Source organism: Equus przewalskii, chromosome 9 (assembly GCF_037783145.1).
Source record: "Equus przewalskii isolate Varuska chromosome 9, EquPr2, whole genome shotgun sequence".
NCBI lineage: Eukaryota > Metazoa > Chordata > Mammalia > Perissodactyla > Equidae > Equus > Equus przewalskii.
Genome location: NC_091839.1, coordinates 75,502,793 through 75,519,640, shown reverse-complemented (window position 1 = coordinate 75,519,640; position 16,848 = coordinate 75,502,793). Strand labels below are relative to the sequence as shown.

Here is a 16,848-nt window from a genome sequence, read left to right as displayed (position 1 = left end):
CCAGGCAGCATGCATTATCATTAGGCACACATTAATTTACTTCTGAACAATGTAGCTGTTACTTTCTTGCTTTAGCTCAAGCAGCTCTCACTATGCCTCTTGAAATCCGCACATAATTTTCTTGGTTGGATATTACTAGTGTCTTTCATTTTCTGCCTTCTTTATGTGAAAACTAGAATCTAATGGAGCATATCTAACTACTGAATAAACAACATTGCTTCGATGCCATCCACCTTTGCATTTGCAGACTTACATGGTTTCCTGCTAAAATTAAATTTCAGATCTAATCATTTATATGATATTCTCAAGGGTAATCTTCAAACACTACCAGTTCCGTGTATGTAAGTGTCAGTGAAGTGCTCCTCAGGCAAGCGGCTAGGACAGACAACACACAAGGAAAGAGATGGGGGCAGCCAATTGACCCTGTGGAATGATAACAAGTCACTTCCATGTGGAATTTCTCCCTAAGTATTTCAGGTGTCAATTTTGAAAGTTACAAACCAAACAAGTAAAATTTGTTATACATTCTCTCTCTCTCTTTTACCATATAATAGCAGAAATAAAAAACATTGTTGGCAACTTAAACTTTTTAAAACTATGAAGAAGGCATTGTAAACATATAATAATGTTGGCATTTAAATCATTTAAAAACTAGTTTCATCATTTTGAAAATGCCTTATCTTCATTTAAATTTGATTTTCAATAGGCAATAAAAAGACAATGTAAATAAAGCTATATTTTGATATATTATGTAGTTCAGCCTATTACATAGCATTCTCCCCTTATAGAATATAAACTTTTAAGAGATGTTTATCAAAGAAAGTAAAATATCCAGCTCAATATAATTATAAAATATGTCTGATTTTAGCGTATTTTAGAGAAATTCAAAATCAGTGCTTATCGTGTGTTTCTCTACCTTTCATCTGGTTCTTCAAATGCTATTATTTAAATTATCCACAATGAATTAACTAAACACATATTGAATGACCACATACTATGTGCATGATATTTGCAAAACCATCGTGAGCAGAAAAAAACCCCAAAAAACAAAACACGCTTCCTGCCCTTTTGGAGCTTACAGACTGGTGAGGTAGAGAGGTATTTCTCATGATCATGAAAATAAATTTATAATCACAAACTGAAGGAAAAACACAGGGTGTAAGTCAATTACAGGATGAATCTCATCACACCTGGAATGTCACAGAGGCTCCCATAAAGCAGGCTTCCATGAGCTGAATTTGGAAAAGTGGTTGGAATTAACGGAAGTTAACAAGATGTAGGAGGAGGTCATTTACTTCAAGGCTAAAGAAAGTACGTGTACAAAGGCTCTGTGGTGGGACAAAGTGACTGAAGAATAGTATGGCTGGGGTGCAGATGGTCAGGGCCACAAGTGGTGGGAGATGTGGCCAAGGGGAAGATTAAGCTAGGAGCAATGAAAAGTCAGGGGGGAGAGTTTAAGCACTACGGTGACATATTCAAATTTGGAATAGTAAAAGTGTCTTCTGGCTACACCATAGAGAACAGATTGGGAGCAGAATAAGAGTAAAAGCAGAAAGGCTAGCTAGAAAGCTTATGTGGTAATCCCAAACTTCCAGTTATGGAGACTGGGTGAGAGTGGGGTAGTGGAGAGGAGAGCTATACTTAGAAGTAAAACCCACTGCATTTGGTAATGGGTTGGATAGTGGGAAGACAATGAGGAAGAAAGAAGAGTCAAGGAGTATTTCTAGGTTTCTGGCTTATATATTCAATGTGTGGGGGGTCCAGAGGACCAGACCATGAGGAGAGAGATGGGGCTGGGGAGTTAAGCAGTAATCAGATCAGACAGGAGAGCATCACATGTCATCCTGAATGAAATGGAGAGCCGTTGCAGAATTTGAAGGAGGAGAGTAATATGATCAGATCTGTGATTTAGAAAGTTCACTCTGCTATATAAATAATAATCAGTTGGAATTGGATAAGGTTTAGAAACAGAGGACGTAGAACTGAACTGAATTGGGTTGGGGGTGAAAGAAAGTTTGGAGTAAAGGGGAACCTGTTCACTTCTATTTTGAGAGAATGGGTAAACACTGGAGGATAAATCACTGAGGTGCTCTAAATAGGAGAAAGTATGGGTTTTAAGAGAAAGATGGTGAGGTTAGTTTGAGGTGTCCAGTCAGTAGTTAGGTACATAGGACTGAAGAAGGAGAATGAAGTCTGTCTTGAACATATAGATTTATTTATCATCAGCACATACCTGGTAATTGAAACACAAAGAGTTTTCAGAGTGAGTGGAGATCTGGACCGAGAACTGGACCCCAAGAAAATAAAATTTTAAGGGATGGGCAGAGGAAGAGCCTGATGAGGAAAGATCAGAAAACTAAGAATGAAACAGAGGAGAGTATGTCAAGAAGGAAGGAAGGGTGACAAGTGGCAACTTCTACAGGGTGTTCAAGTCAAATAAAGTTTCCGCTGGATTCAGTGGCCACCTGGTCATTGGGCATCTTGTAGAGATAGTTTGGGTAGTGGGCTGGGAGTGGAAGTCCAGGTTGCAGTGGATGAGAAGTGAATACAGACCTGTCTCCCAGTCCGTCAAAAAATTTGGCTGTGACACAAAAGAGGAACCTAATCACAGTAGCTATAGAAGTATATGGAGTTGTCATCAAAAAGCATCTCAATAGTCCATACGTATTATAGGACAGTTTGAATATGCTAAACGTGACTCCCATTTCCAAGGAACTTATATGCCAATGGGGAAGGAAAATGGCAATAAATTAAAATACATTGAAAGAGATATCTGATTATGTAATACATTGCTTATGTAATTTTTACATATTAGCTAAATTATATAAAATACAAGTTAAATGTTAGTTTTGGGGAGGAATATTATTCTCTTTACCAATGGCTATTAGAGAACTAGATTGCTCCATAAAAAAACAAGCATAAAATATATCAGCACTTGAAGGAAAGAGGGCAGCTGGATGAGACTTGTCAAATTTTTTAACAAATCCAAAGAACGTGTCAGTCATAAAGAGACTAGTCAGTCAACAAAGCAGAGGAAAAGGAGCATCAAAAAGATTGGCTGTACCAGTGAAAGCCCTGTGCAGAGGAAAAGGAGCTAGATCCAACAAGTGACTATCAGCTCGCCTTAGCTCTCAACCTTGGCTGACATCAGAATCACCTGGAGAGCTCTTGGAAATCCCAGTGCTCATACTGCACCTCAGACCAATTACATCATAACCTGTGGGGGTGGGACCTGGCACCAGGTAATTCCAATGTGCAGTCCTAGTGTAAGACATTGTGTCCTCTAATGCAGCCATGGATAATAGGAAGTCACAGCCACTGCACTTCTCATACTCTGGTCCAAACTGCCTCATCATTCATGCCTGGAGATAAAGGTACTGCTGATCTTAGCCTAATCATATTGGATATCTAAATCATCTAGCCCTCTGGTTATGATCCCATGTGTATCCATTCACCTTTTGATTATCATCAGGTTGACCACAGGGAAAGAAAGAATTGATCATGTCAACTTGAGTATGTAAGGTCTTCATGACAGTTATGTTTCTAATGATAAATGTGGTAGGGGCAAGTTTAATTAATAAGTGAGGATTTCCATTTCCTGCCATCCTCACTTCATCCAGGAGATCTTTGCTTTCAGCAGTCTTATTTCTAGGCTTTTTCTGTTACAAAATCTGAAGAATGGCAGATAAAAATGGTACTGGAGTGTGGAAAGGAGGAAAAAGAGTAATTTTACAGTGGAGAAATGTGGCAGACACTACCTCACACAGGCGATCAAGGTCAAGATCAACAGTGATAAGATGTGTTGGTTGCATAGGTTCTTAATATGCTGTGATAAAAATGATACTTTACCTCTGTGGTCTTTCCCACAAAAACCCATAACTCCAATCTAATCACGAAAAAGCATGAGACAAACACCAACTGAGGGACATCTTACAAAATGCATGAACTTGTTGCAACTGTCAAAAATCATCAAAAACAAGGGGAGCCTGAGAAATTGTCAGTCTAGAGAATATAGCCTAAGAAGGCACAATGACTAAATGTAATGTAGCATTCTGGATGGGATCCTGGAACAATAAAAAGACATTCAGTGAAAACTGAAGAAAGTATAGTCTTTAGTTAATAATGGTAAATCAGTACCAGTTCATTAGTTGTGACAGATATACAGTACTAAGATATTGACAGTAGGGGAAACTGGGTATAGAGTCTATGAGACATCTCTGTACTATCTTTGCAACTTTTCTGTAAATCTAAAACTATCCTAAAATAAAAATTTTATTTAAAAATATTGGAATTAACTCAAAATGTATTTTAGGCCTAAATGTAAAATGCAAAACTATAAAATCTTAGAAAATAACATTGGAGAAAATCTAGATGACTTTGAGTAAAAGGATGACTTTTTGGATACAGCACCAAAGGCATGATCTGTGAAAGAAATACTTGATAAGCTGGACTTAATTAAAATTACAAACTTCTGTTCTGTGAAAGACACTGTCAAGAAAATGACAAAGCAAGCCACAGACTTGGAGAAAGCATTTGTAAAAGATATATCTGATAAAGGACTGTTATCCAAAATATACAAGGAACTCTTAAAATTCAATAATAGGAAAACAGAGGCCAGCCCCATGGCCAAGCAGTTAAGTTCATACGCTCTGCTTCAGCGGCCCAGCGTTTCCCTGGTTCGGATCCTGCGCGTGAACATGGATGGCACCGCTCATCAAGCCGTGTCCTACATAGCACAATCAGAAGGACCTACAACTAGAATACACAACTATGTCCTGGGGGATTTTGGGGAGAAGAAGAAGGGAAAAAAAAAAAAGATTGGCAACAGATGTTGGCTCAGGTGACAATCTTTAAAAAAAAATAATAATAGGAAAACAAACATCCCAATTAACAAATGAGAAAAGAGGGACTGGCCCAGTGGCATAGTAATTAAGTTGGTGTGCTCTGCTTCAGCAGCCTGGGGTTTGCTGGTTTGGATCCTGGGCGTGGACCCACACATCGCTCATCAAGACCTGCTGTGGCGGCGTCCCACATAGAAGAACTAGAAGGACCTACAACTAGAATATACGACTATGTGCTGGGGCTTTGGGGAGAAGAAAAAAACAGAGGAAGATTGGCAACAGATGTTAGCTCAGGGCCAATCTTCCTCACCAAAATGCATACCTTTAAAAAAAGAGAGAGAAAAGAATTGTGATTTAGGCTGCTATAACAAAATACCATACACTAGGGGGCTTATACAAACGGAAATTTATTTCTCACAGTTCTGGAGGCCAGGAAGTACAAGAGCAAGTCCCCAGCAGATTCCATGTCTAGTGAGAACCTGCTTCCTGGTTCATTAACAGCATCTTTTCACTATGTCTTCACATGGCAAGGAAGGGACAAAGGATTTCTCTGAGGTCCCTTGTATAAGGGAATTAATTCCATTCACAAGGGCTCTGCCGTCAAACCTAATCACCTCTCAAAGGCCAAACCTTCTAATATCTTTGCCTTGGGGGTTAGGATTTCAACACAGGAATTTTGAGGTGATTCAAACATTCAGGCCATAGCCATACCTGAACAGCCACCTCAGCAAAGAAGATGTACAGATGGCAAATGAGCTTATAAAAAGATGTTCTACATCATATGTCATTAGGGAATTATAAGTTAAGACAATCATGAGATACCTCTATACACCTATTAGAATGGCCCAAATTCAAAACACTGATGACACCAAATGCTGGTGAGGATGAGGAGCAACAAGAGCTCTCATTCATTGCTGGTGGAAATGCAAAATGGTACAGCCATTTCGGAAGACATTTTGGCGGTTTCTTACAAAACTAAACATACTCTTACAATGTGAGCCAGCAATGGTGTTCCTCGGTATTTACCCAAATGAGTTTAAAACTTATGTCCACACAAAAAGCTGCACATGAATGTTTCCAGCAGCTTTAAGCATATTGCCAAGACTTGGAAGCAACCAAGATGTCTTTCAGTAAGCAGATGGGTAAATAAACTGTGGTACATCCATAAAATGGAATATTATTCAGTGTTAAAAACAAAAGAGCTATCAAGTGATGAACAGACATGGAGGAACCTTGAATATATATTACTAAGTGAAAGAAGCCAATGTGAAAAGTCTACATACTGTATGATTCCAACCCTATGGCATTCTGGAAAAGGCAAACCTATGGAGACAGTAAAAAGATCAGTGGTCTCCAAGGGTTTAGGAGGAGGGAGGGATGAATAGATGGAGCAGAGAAGATTTTTAGGGAAGTGAATCTACTCTTTATGATATTATAATGATGGAGACATGTCATTAAACATTTGTCAAAAACCACAGAATGTACAACACCAAGAGTAAGCTATGGACTTTGAGTGATAATGATGTGACAATGTAGGTTCATCTATTGTAACAAATGTACCACTGTGGTGGAGGATGTTGATAATGGGGGAGGCTATGCTTGTGTAGGAGCAGGGGGTAAATGGGAGCTCCCTGTATTTTTCAATCAATTTTGCTTTGAACCTTAAAATTCTCTAAAATATAAAGTCTATTTTGAAAAATTTAGCATGGGAGAGTCTGCTGGAAAGATAAAAGAATGTAAACTAAGACATAATATAGACCCAACTCTCCTAGTGAAATATTTCTTTTGTCTCTAGGCTCAGATCATTAGGCTGTAATCAGCCCACTAGGAGTAATGACTGGGTTAGATCTGCTTATCCCTCTATGACAGTGTCTGTCATTCTGTCATAGTACCTAGAGCACGGTAGACTCCCAAAAATTATTAACAGAATGAAAGAATGAATGAATGAACAAATGAATGAAATGCTACAAATTCCAAGGAAATTTCCCAAACTATCCTTAACTAGATTAAATTATTCCATGTGTATATATTTTGCAGGTATATTTCTTGTTCCTTTATTTTGTTTTATGTTGTATTATATATTTGCATGCAGTTGTCCCATATTATACTTCACACACTTAAGTGCTTATACACACACACACACACACACACACACACACACACTAGACTGCAAGCTCCTTGAAGAGACTGAGCCTCATTTATATCTTTCATCTGCCAACACATAGCTTGGGCTTTGTATGGAATGAACATTCTCAAGTGCTTGTTGAACTGATCCATTCAAATGTACTCTGTTATGATCTGTTTAAAATTTCTTATTTAGTTGTATTCATGTAACAAATACAGAACTATCATATATTAAGTTAATATGAGATAAATATGCTCATTAATCTAATTAATGTCTAACTACATTTGGCAAGAAACTCTATATCTATACATTCTATATTGCTGGTATGAGATTCTGAAAATCTGTTTAGTATGCTATTGTAACAGCAGGGCCATTGTGAATCACTATGTGCTGAGAAGCCCATTTGATTTTCCTGTGGCAAGTCTAAACCAGCCGCAGGTCAGGTGGAAATAGTACCAGGCCAGTGGGAATCTGGACACCAGGTCCTACGTAGGTCCCTGAGTTTAGTGAATTGTATGGCCATTGTTAATTCATATCTCTCCTTAAAAATAAATGGACTAGATAATCTGTAAGAACCTTCTGGCTCCAATATTCTTCCTCATTTAAAGCCCTTAGATAGGCAAAGTGGATCCCTAAATTACAGGCCAGTCTTCCTGTCCATGCACTTTTCCGGCCACAAGATGGCGGACTTTATGTTGTTTTCTTCGCTCCCTAGTAGCAAAAAGAACCTTAACCCTCTTGCAGTTTTGAAAGTTTAAAACTCTCCGTTCCTTAAAAAGTCTGATCAATGCAACATGGACATTCTAACTTTCAAAAGTGTCTTAAATGCTTGGGATTTTCACAATAAAGAAGATTTTCTCTTTTGTGTAAGAATACTGATTTAGACTGTATTTTTATACAAATGTAAAAATCCCATGATGAGATCAAAGAGACTACAAGTATTTTCATTCGTTTTTCTTTTTCTCTACATAGTCAAAGACAGTGCTTTTGTAATTCAGAATTGATAAAAACTTTTGTGGAAGCTACTGCATAGAGTTTTCAAAATACACCATTACTCTGGTAATTTTAGTTATTGTTCTTGACGCTTCCTGAGTATCCTAACACGTCTTTGTGCTACTGGGTTCTAGGATTTTATCTGAGGCAGAAGTAGCAAGTCAAAAATACATCTACTTCATGCACCAAATTGAGAATTAGGAAGAACAAGATTTGCATGTCTGAAATTTGAAGTAATTTTCCCTAATTTACATGATTATCTGCTTTTAGAAGATTCATGATTTTGCCAACTTACCCTGGTCAGAAGCTCATTCATTTCTGTCACGAGTGTGTTCAGATTGCCCTCTGCCAACTGAATCAGCCTCTCTGGGGCCCGCTGGGGTGACAGCAAGTGCTGAAAGAGATTTCATTCCAAATGCATTTTAGTAAATGGTCTTGCAGTCATCATGGGCTCAAACACTTAACAGAACCCAGTTTTCCTTTGTATCCAAAGAAGTTAGCCTTCTCACCTTGAAAGAAAAACAGACTATTTCAATGGGACACATACACAAATCGCTGTGTGGAATATTCTGGTAAATAATGCAAATTGCATAATTTATTGAGAAATTATCATATATCAGGCTTTTTTGTTTTTTTCCTTTAATTCTTACAACAATTCCATCAGGTAAATGTTATTCCATACTGTGGCTTGAAGAAGAGTTAAAAACTCACATGAGATCACACGGCCAGTAATGCAGAGTCAAGATGAACTCCCTCTAATTCTTTAAGGCTCCCATCTCAATCAACAGACATACAGTTTACAGGCAAGAAAGAGCACAAGAGCCCTTGACATAGGGACCTGGCCAGGCACTAAGCAACTGGCCCGTTGGTTGGAGCTGGCCTGGCACTCACAGCTAGGCCATATTCTTCTCCTCTTGAACATCATCAATCTCACAGAACACTGACATTAGACAGAGTCACTCTGTGACAGTGATGAATGAAACAAAACATGAGACCACTCCATAACCTTGTCTAAACACAGACAAAACTGTGATCTCTGTGCAGACCACAGAAGCACCCAAATCCCATTTCCTGGCTAATACGAGTGACCACCACCTCCTCCTAAGCACAGCTTCAGCCCTCCTTTGTTCTTCCCTCCTTCTAGGTAAGATTCATTAGAATACTTACTTATAGGATTATTCCCACTTCCTAATAGCACCCGATCCAGCGCAAAGCCTTGCTTCCTTGGAATCTGCCCCAAATCACCTAGCACAAACCCCCAAACTAGAAATTATTCCTAACACCCTCTTATTAAGACACCCCAAAATTCCCTGTGGCGTGCAGTGTCCCTTGTTGCAATGAGCTAATAAACCCAACTTGTTCCATCGCATGTGCGTTCCTGGTGAGCTCTGGCTGGAGTCTGGGAGCACTGACACAGTGACAGGAACTGCAAAGAGCAGCTACATAACTTGCTTAAGGTTTCAAAATATCAAAATAGGATCCAAAGTTTTCAGATATTAAACAAATTACGGACAAAGAACACAAACACAGAATCAAGAAAGATTGGAATTTAAGAAAAATCAAGGTCATTTTGACCAACACCCAGCCATAAGGAAGCAGACTACTGACCCCCGGCTCAGAATCCGTCTACAGATCAGAGTCTCTCCTACAGGGCCCTTCAGAACTTCATCCATTGCTTAAGGATTATTCTAAACATTTTCTATGTCTTGCTGAAGTATTCACTTTTCCACTTTAATTTCCTTTCTTTGTATTCCCTCCATGTATAAGGAAAATAACTGGTCAGCATCTTCTTTATTAAAACTCTTCACGTTCTTGAATACTGGGCCTACAAGGCAAACTCAGATTCCTCTGCCTGGTTTTCAAGGTTGTCCGTCACGTCACCCTGCCCCACTCAAGTCTCCAGCCTTATCTTTCACCGGCAGGCCTGACTTCTAATGTCTGCCAGACAAGCCTTGTGCATTCACACTTCTGCCTCTGCTCAGGCGGCAAGAGTACGTATGAGCCGAGAGTGAAGGAGACCTCATCACTGGTGGGCTGGGTCCTCCCAGGCAAGTTATTTTCTCTCTCTGAGCTTTGCAAAGGTGGTTTCCTTCTCACAGGGCCGAAAGTTATACTGCCTCTATTCAAATCCCAGCTCTACACCTAGTAGCCATGTGACCTTGTGTCTCATGGGTAACTTTTCTGTGCCCCAGCTTCCCTACCTGAAACAACTATAGATGATACAGTACTTCTATCTACTTCTTGAAGTTTCTGTAAGATTTATGCTTGACAATCCATGAAAGACTTTACTCAATGGCCTAGCACAGAGTTACTCATCAACAAATGTTATTCTTGTTATGGTCATTATTTATTTCTTCTTTGGAAAATAGTGTAATAATACTTACCTTAAAGGCTATGGTCCAGATTAAAGAATATATTCCCTAGAAGAATATCTGCCAATGCCTAGTGAATAAATCTTAGCTTTCTTCCTCCAGTCCTCGCCAATATTTCTCGGTTAAAATTGTCTCTGTCCTTCAAGGTCCAACACAAATTATACTCTCATTAATGATGCATTCTCTGGTTACTCAGAATCTTACCTATTTCTCCAATCTTTGTACTCTATGTCAAATTTCTGTAAAGCACATGGCAATTATGTGTCTTTGCACATTGTTTAATTGTTGTTTACTTTGTTAACCACCTAGACTCTAAGATCCTGAGAGTAGACACGACGTTATAGGAGTCATGAAACCCCAGGGAACCAAATGCAATACTGGGATTTTCTAGAAATTCTCAATAAATATCTAGTAATTGATTGATAATGTATATCAATCTTTCACCTTTCATCTTTTTTCATCAGATGAAACTGCAATTTCCTTAACATTCTCTCGTATCTCATGAACTACCAAAAGCTTTAACAGTCTTTTAGAATAGTGTTTCTCAAATTAGCTCTTGCTGAAGTACTTTCAAAGGTCTACTGGTTCTTTAGTACAAAACTTTAATCTTGCATTTTCACTTTGACAAGAAACTGAAATGTTAATGTAAGCATTTATGGAACCCAGCCTGGACCCCAGAGAGCTGAGCATGACCGCTGGATCTCAGAGCCCACGTTTGCATGCGTGTTTGATCATATGGCAGATTGAGCACATAAATCATGCAGACTTGTCAAGTGATGCCGAATGTCATTTCAGGACTCCTTGCAAGGGGCTCTCTGGTTCAAATTGCGGAAGGGTAGGAGAAATGTACTGATAAAAGAACGTGTGTGGAAGGAGTCAGTATCATATTCTGGTTGCAAGTAGGAATCTGCTTTCAGCAAAAATCATCTGTTATTTTATATTAATGTTTTTAATTTGAATTTCATTTTTTATGCTTTTGTAAGGATTAATTTGTTTTGATTTTATAAAGCTATAAGTACAAATAATTCATACCTGATCTTATGTTTGCACATATTTAAGTGACATCATAAAATTGATTTAGACCAAACAGGGGGTGGTGCATGAGCCTCTTTTCTCTTAATAGCAATCTGCATATTATAGTTCTCAAGTCTGAAAAACACTGGTTTAGAAAGTCTCTGAACTTCCCTAACGGCTGCTTGTCTTGATTTGGGGCAACGGGAAGAGCATTTACCAATTACGGCCACTACTCCCTGGGGAGCTTCTGTCCTCTTCTCCCAGGCTCTTGCTGTTGCTGCTCCAACCTACCTTCAGTTCCTGAGTCGTATTTTCAAGCCCATACAGGATTTTATATGGAGCAGGCAGTGGGCCAGTAAGGTTGATGCTCATGGCCATCTGCTCCAGGCGAGCCAAGTCACCGAGAAGGAGGCCCGTGCATTCATCTCCACAAACTGTGAAACAGAAACGACAAAAAATATTTACTTCTGCTAAGCATCCCAGACAGATGTTCAAAGATTTCAGCTATGAAATATTTTATGGCCCAAGTATAATTCTGTGAAAGATGATGCTACTCATCTCAGATAATTAATGCTTTCAAATGGAGGACAGTTGAAAAGAGATGAAGAGAACAACAAAAGAACAGACATGCCTGTCACCCAGAACCTGAAATACGGATGATGATAGAAACAAGGAACCAAAGAGGAGGAGCCAATGGGTTTGAGGGAAATGAGTTTATTGCAGAAGTATTAAAGGAGAAGTAAGACACAGAATATCACATTATAATCGCTCCAGAAATTCCCATATGAGCAACCTAGAGGGAATCTGTAATGAGGGCATAGAACACATTCCAGAGTCTGAAAATGCATGCAAATGTGCAGTGCCACTCTTCTGCACTGTGGGGCATCGACAGCATTGTGTCTCCACGTGTGTAATGTATGACATATCCGAAAACTATAACTTTTTAGCTTGACAGCTATTGAGAAGAATTATTTTTCTTAAAAAAAGAATTTTATCATTTATGCTTTTTCCTCATGATTTTTATTTATTTGTTTATTTATTTGCCAGCTCTTCCTCTTTAGTGTTTCAGCACATTATCACCCATGATTAGATGCAGCCCCATAGATTCCTGCTCACATGATTAACCTAATCCGATTTTGTGCATCAATCATTGCCAAGGGCCAGGACAACTTTGTTCTTTAAGTAGCCAAGAGTGCTAATGTCCTACCTATAATTTTTTTGATGATTAGAAAGGACTATGGGAATTTGGTGGGGGTGGAGGGGTGCTGGTGGTAGAACTGGTGGAGAGAAAAAATGGACTGTTGTCTCTTCATTATCAAATTAATCTCACAAATACTACAGTTTCTAAAATTAAAATACATTGATTCTTTTGGAGGATTTTAAAGATGTTCATATTCAGTTTGAATTTTTTAGTTAAAAACATCTTTTTTTCACTCTTTGCATCAGAGTAATGAGGTGTAGCTTCTCCAGGCCAAGGAGCACGTGCTACCATATTTACAATATGCATTCATGGATACAGTTATAATTTCTAGCTTATATTCCACAGATAGAGGTATCAAAACTATACACATGTTAGAAGAGAGGAAAATACAGAAGAGGGAAAATACCAGGATTTGGAGCAGCTTTGATCATGCCCCAAACTGGCAAGAATTCAATTAGGGCTCTAAACAGCACTCCCCTAAGCTGCCTAATGGAGAGAAAACCATTAACTGAGGCTTGTAAACGCAGAGTAGGACAGAGGGTGATTTTTTGATAGGACAGCAGTTAGAGGTGAGTTACAATACCCTTTCACAGGGATTAAACGGCCCCAGCAAGGCCTTTAATAAATCAACTCCTTGCAGGTGACACCTGCAACTGTAGCGTGCCACCTGCCGGGGCTTTGCAAGCTCCTGGTGCCTTACAAGCTGAGTGAACAGAGGCTTTAGAGGCAGGAGCTGAAGTCTGGAACTAGAGCTGTCTCTCTTCCTCTTCTCCCGACCAGAATGAAAGAGCATTTGCTCTGCATGGAAATCACATGAAAGGAAGAGAGAATTGCGGCTTCACACCCTCAGTTCAATGCAAGTACTTGGGAAGTTTTGACAGAGTTGTCTACATGAAACAATCGTAGAAAACATAACCTGGAACACATTTAGGTGCCAAGCGGACCATGTCTAAACACCAAGACACAGTCTGGTTCTCAAACTCTAGTGGATCTCAGAATCATCTGAAGAACTGTCTTAAATCACAGAGGGCTGGACCTTACCCTCGGTGTTTCTGATTCGAGAGGTGAGCGAAAGACCTAGTTTCTCATTCTCTGACTGAGAATGTGCTTTTCTAACAAGCTCCCAGGGGAATACTGATACGTCTGGTCTGTGCACTATACTTTGAGTAGCAATCAGGTCGGCAGCATTGGCATCACCTAGTAACTTATTAGAAATGCATAATCCTGGGCCCACGCCAGATCTAGTTAATTAGAATCTGCATTTTAGAAAGATTCCCGCGTGATCTATGCACGTTAACATTTGAAAAGCACTGCTGTAAGTCAGTGGTTCTTATTTTGGCTGCACATTGGAATCAGGCGGGGATTTATAAAATACAGATATCCAGGTACTCCCCCTCCCCGCCACCAGAGAATCTGATTTGATGGGTCTGTTGATAGGCCTAGGCATCAGCATTTTTTAAAAGATTCCGGATGATCCTGTTATGCAGCCAGGGTTCATAGCTATTGGAGCAGATGATAAACTTTAGGGATGCTCAATCCTAAAGAGAGCAAGGATTTAGAAGACAACATTTTGCTTACTGTCTCCTCCGACTAGAACAATTCTCCCTCCACCTTTCCCTTTGTGGCTCCTGGATGTTCAGGTCAAGTTCTCAAGTGCTACTTCCCTGGAGGGGTAGGCCGTGATGACTCTGAAATTACTGTCCCCGCCAGTCACTACTGCATTCCTTTTGTCTTGTTATCTCAACACTCAAGCGTGTACGGGCTATCTTACTATTTTATTTACTTATATATTGTTTCTCTCTCCCCAGAGAAGGGACCAATTAATCACCTTCGGTCACAGTGCCTAGGAAAGTGTCTTGCACATAGTAAATAATCAATAAATATTTGTTTACTACTATCTTTGTGAAAGAAGAGCAAAAAATAATTTGGAGATCATGGAATTAGAAAGAGAGGACTGAGAAAAGGAGGGACAGTGAGAGGAAGAGAGGGAGAGAGGGCAAGGGGTGGAGAGAGAGAGAGAGAGAGAGGGAGATTGGCCAAATAGGAAATGTCTGAATGCGAGAACCTGATATATGATAGAAAATAGAGAACCACACAGATGTGTGAGGGACAGGAGAATAGCATAAAAGCAATGGTTAGAGGGAGAAAATTGTCTTGTGATTAGTGAGGCAGAGACTGACTAATGTTAAGGAGATAACTATTATGATATCTGCATGAGGTAATTCAGTTTTGACCCAGGAAAGAGTTATTGGAATGCAGGGATTGGGGGGAAGAAAAGAGAGACAAAACATTATTAGGAAAGAAACAACTGGGGGCTGGCCCCGTGGCCAAGTGACTAAAGTTCTGCACACTCCGCTTTGGAGGCCTGGGGTTCATGGCTTCAGATCCCGGGTGCAGACCTACTCCACTTGTCAGTGAGGCATCTCACATACAAAGTAGAGGCAGATTGGCACAGATGTCAGCTCAGGGCTAACCTTCCTCAAACAGAAAAAGAGGAGGGTCGGCAATGGCAACGGATGTTAGCTCAGGGCGAATTTTCCTCACAAAAACAAAAAAAGAAAGAAAAGAAAGAAAAAGAAGGAAACAACTGGGATGAGCTACTGACCAGATAAGGGCAATGCTCATTTCTGGGGTGGATTGAAAATGGTTACCACTTCTTTGCTGCTCCCCCCATTAAGAGGTAGAGTCTCTTTCGCTGCCCTGGAATCTGGGTTGACACAGAGCGTGCCAGAGGGACACTGTGTGACTCTCGAGCCTCAGCTGCAAGGGGATTTGCAGTGTCTGCTTCCACATTCTTGGAACCCTGCTGCCTTGTGAACAATCCCAGGCTAACCTCTGTGAGCAAGAGAGTCAAGGTGAGTGAGAGAAAGGCAAGCCCAACAATTCCAGCTGAGCCCTATCACAGTGAATGAGGCCACCTGGGACCCCTCAGGCATGACAACAAAAGAACTATCCAATGGAACCCACTCCAAATCGCCAACCTACAGAACCTTGAGGATATATACAGTTGTTGTTTTCAGCTATTGAATTTTGGAGTGGCAGCAACAGATAGCTGAGACACTTTCCTAAGTTTCGTATGTGAGATTTAGAGCGTAAATTCAGATCAGAGACTTACAAGTTGCAATTCAAAGGTTAAAAACAAGTATTACTAAGAATGCCTAATTTTATTAAAAGTTATGAAGAATATGAAGGTTCCTGTCCCACTGAGTCCATGTTCATTATTGTTTCAAAAGTTCCATTCGACTTCCAGTGAAGATGTATTTTGAGATGTTCTCAAGATGTAAGCAAGCAATATGCTCTTTTTTACTTTCAAGATCTCAGAAGATACTTGATAGCATGACATCTCACCATGCGTTTTAGAGCAGCGTGTTCTCAGGAATCTTTTCTAGCCCTTTCTCTAATTTATTTATAATTTATAACCTACTCATGTCCAAGCAGGGAATTGAGTCAGTTCATTGATAACAGTATGGCTAGTGGCTCCTTACTGATGCTTGCAGAAATTTTCAGGGAAAAGTTTTCTCAGTCTTTACTTCATACAAGAATAAATCAGGGACTGGAATGCAGAACTGGATCTGATTTACTGTAATATACTACAGAGTAAATTGGTGAGCTAGAATGCCAAGAGGCATGATGAATACTGATTTTTCTCTCATTTATTCTACCCCCTGCCCATCTGTTTTGGTTCCTCATCTTCAGCCGTTGAAATGAAAATGTATTTAATTGCTCTTTTAAGGACTCATACATTCCATTTTATGTCTCTATGTCCAAAGGTCTATTATCCCATGTCTATGGTCTCTGTATTTGCTTTGCGGGGAACAAAGTACAAGCACATTTCCATAAGTGGAAGGTAAGTTTTATGGTATGCTCCAAGTAATATACTAACACCTGTCCAAATGAGTCAGAAAGACTTATGAATAGCACAGCCATGGGGATTTTTTCAAAGCTTCTCTATGAGTCTAGTTCATACAGTTATAAGATAAACACGTGGGGGAAGTGCGCCCTCTACATAATGGTTTGCTATTTAATTCTGACACAAAATATTTTACTTACACCACAAGCTGCTTCCATTTGCCCTAAAAAATCTGAAATGTCTGGCACCAAACACTGGAAATGGGCTGCAAATTAAAACCACATTTAATTCACTATGAAAGGGAAGATTTGAAGAGTATATAGAGACATGGAATATTCACGCTATGTAAACCATTGTTCTTTGATAAGGGTGCAGTAACTACTCAGTGTAAATTAACCCCCAGCTTATAATCAGGCCCCAAAAAGGACCCCTCCAGACCATTCAATTCCGCT

At 39.6% G+C, this 16,848-nt stretch overlaps 1 protein-coding gene across 2 annotated transcripts in view; it reads right to left on the bottom strand.

Moving 5' to 3' along the window:
• Window positions 1–16,848, bottom strand: part of LAMA2 (laminin subunit alpha 2) — a 542,322-nt gene that overhangs the window by 120,313 nt on the left and 405,161 nt on the right. For both annotated transcript variants that reach the window (XM_070557039.1, XM_070557040.1), the window contains exons 33-34: window positions 11,637–11,779; window positions 8,255–8,353 (exon numbers count right to left, since the gene is read on the bottom strand). In XM_070557039.1, coding sequence (XP_070413140.1) covers window positions 8,255–8,353; window positions 11,637–11,779 — 242 coding nt within the window. The remainder of the gene's footprint in view (window positions 1–8,254; window positions 8,354–11,636; window positions 11,780–16,848) is intronic.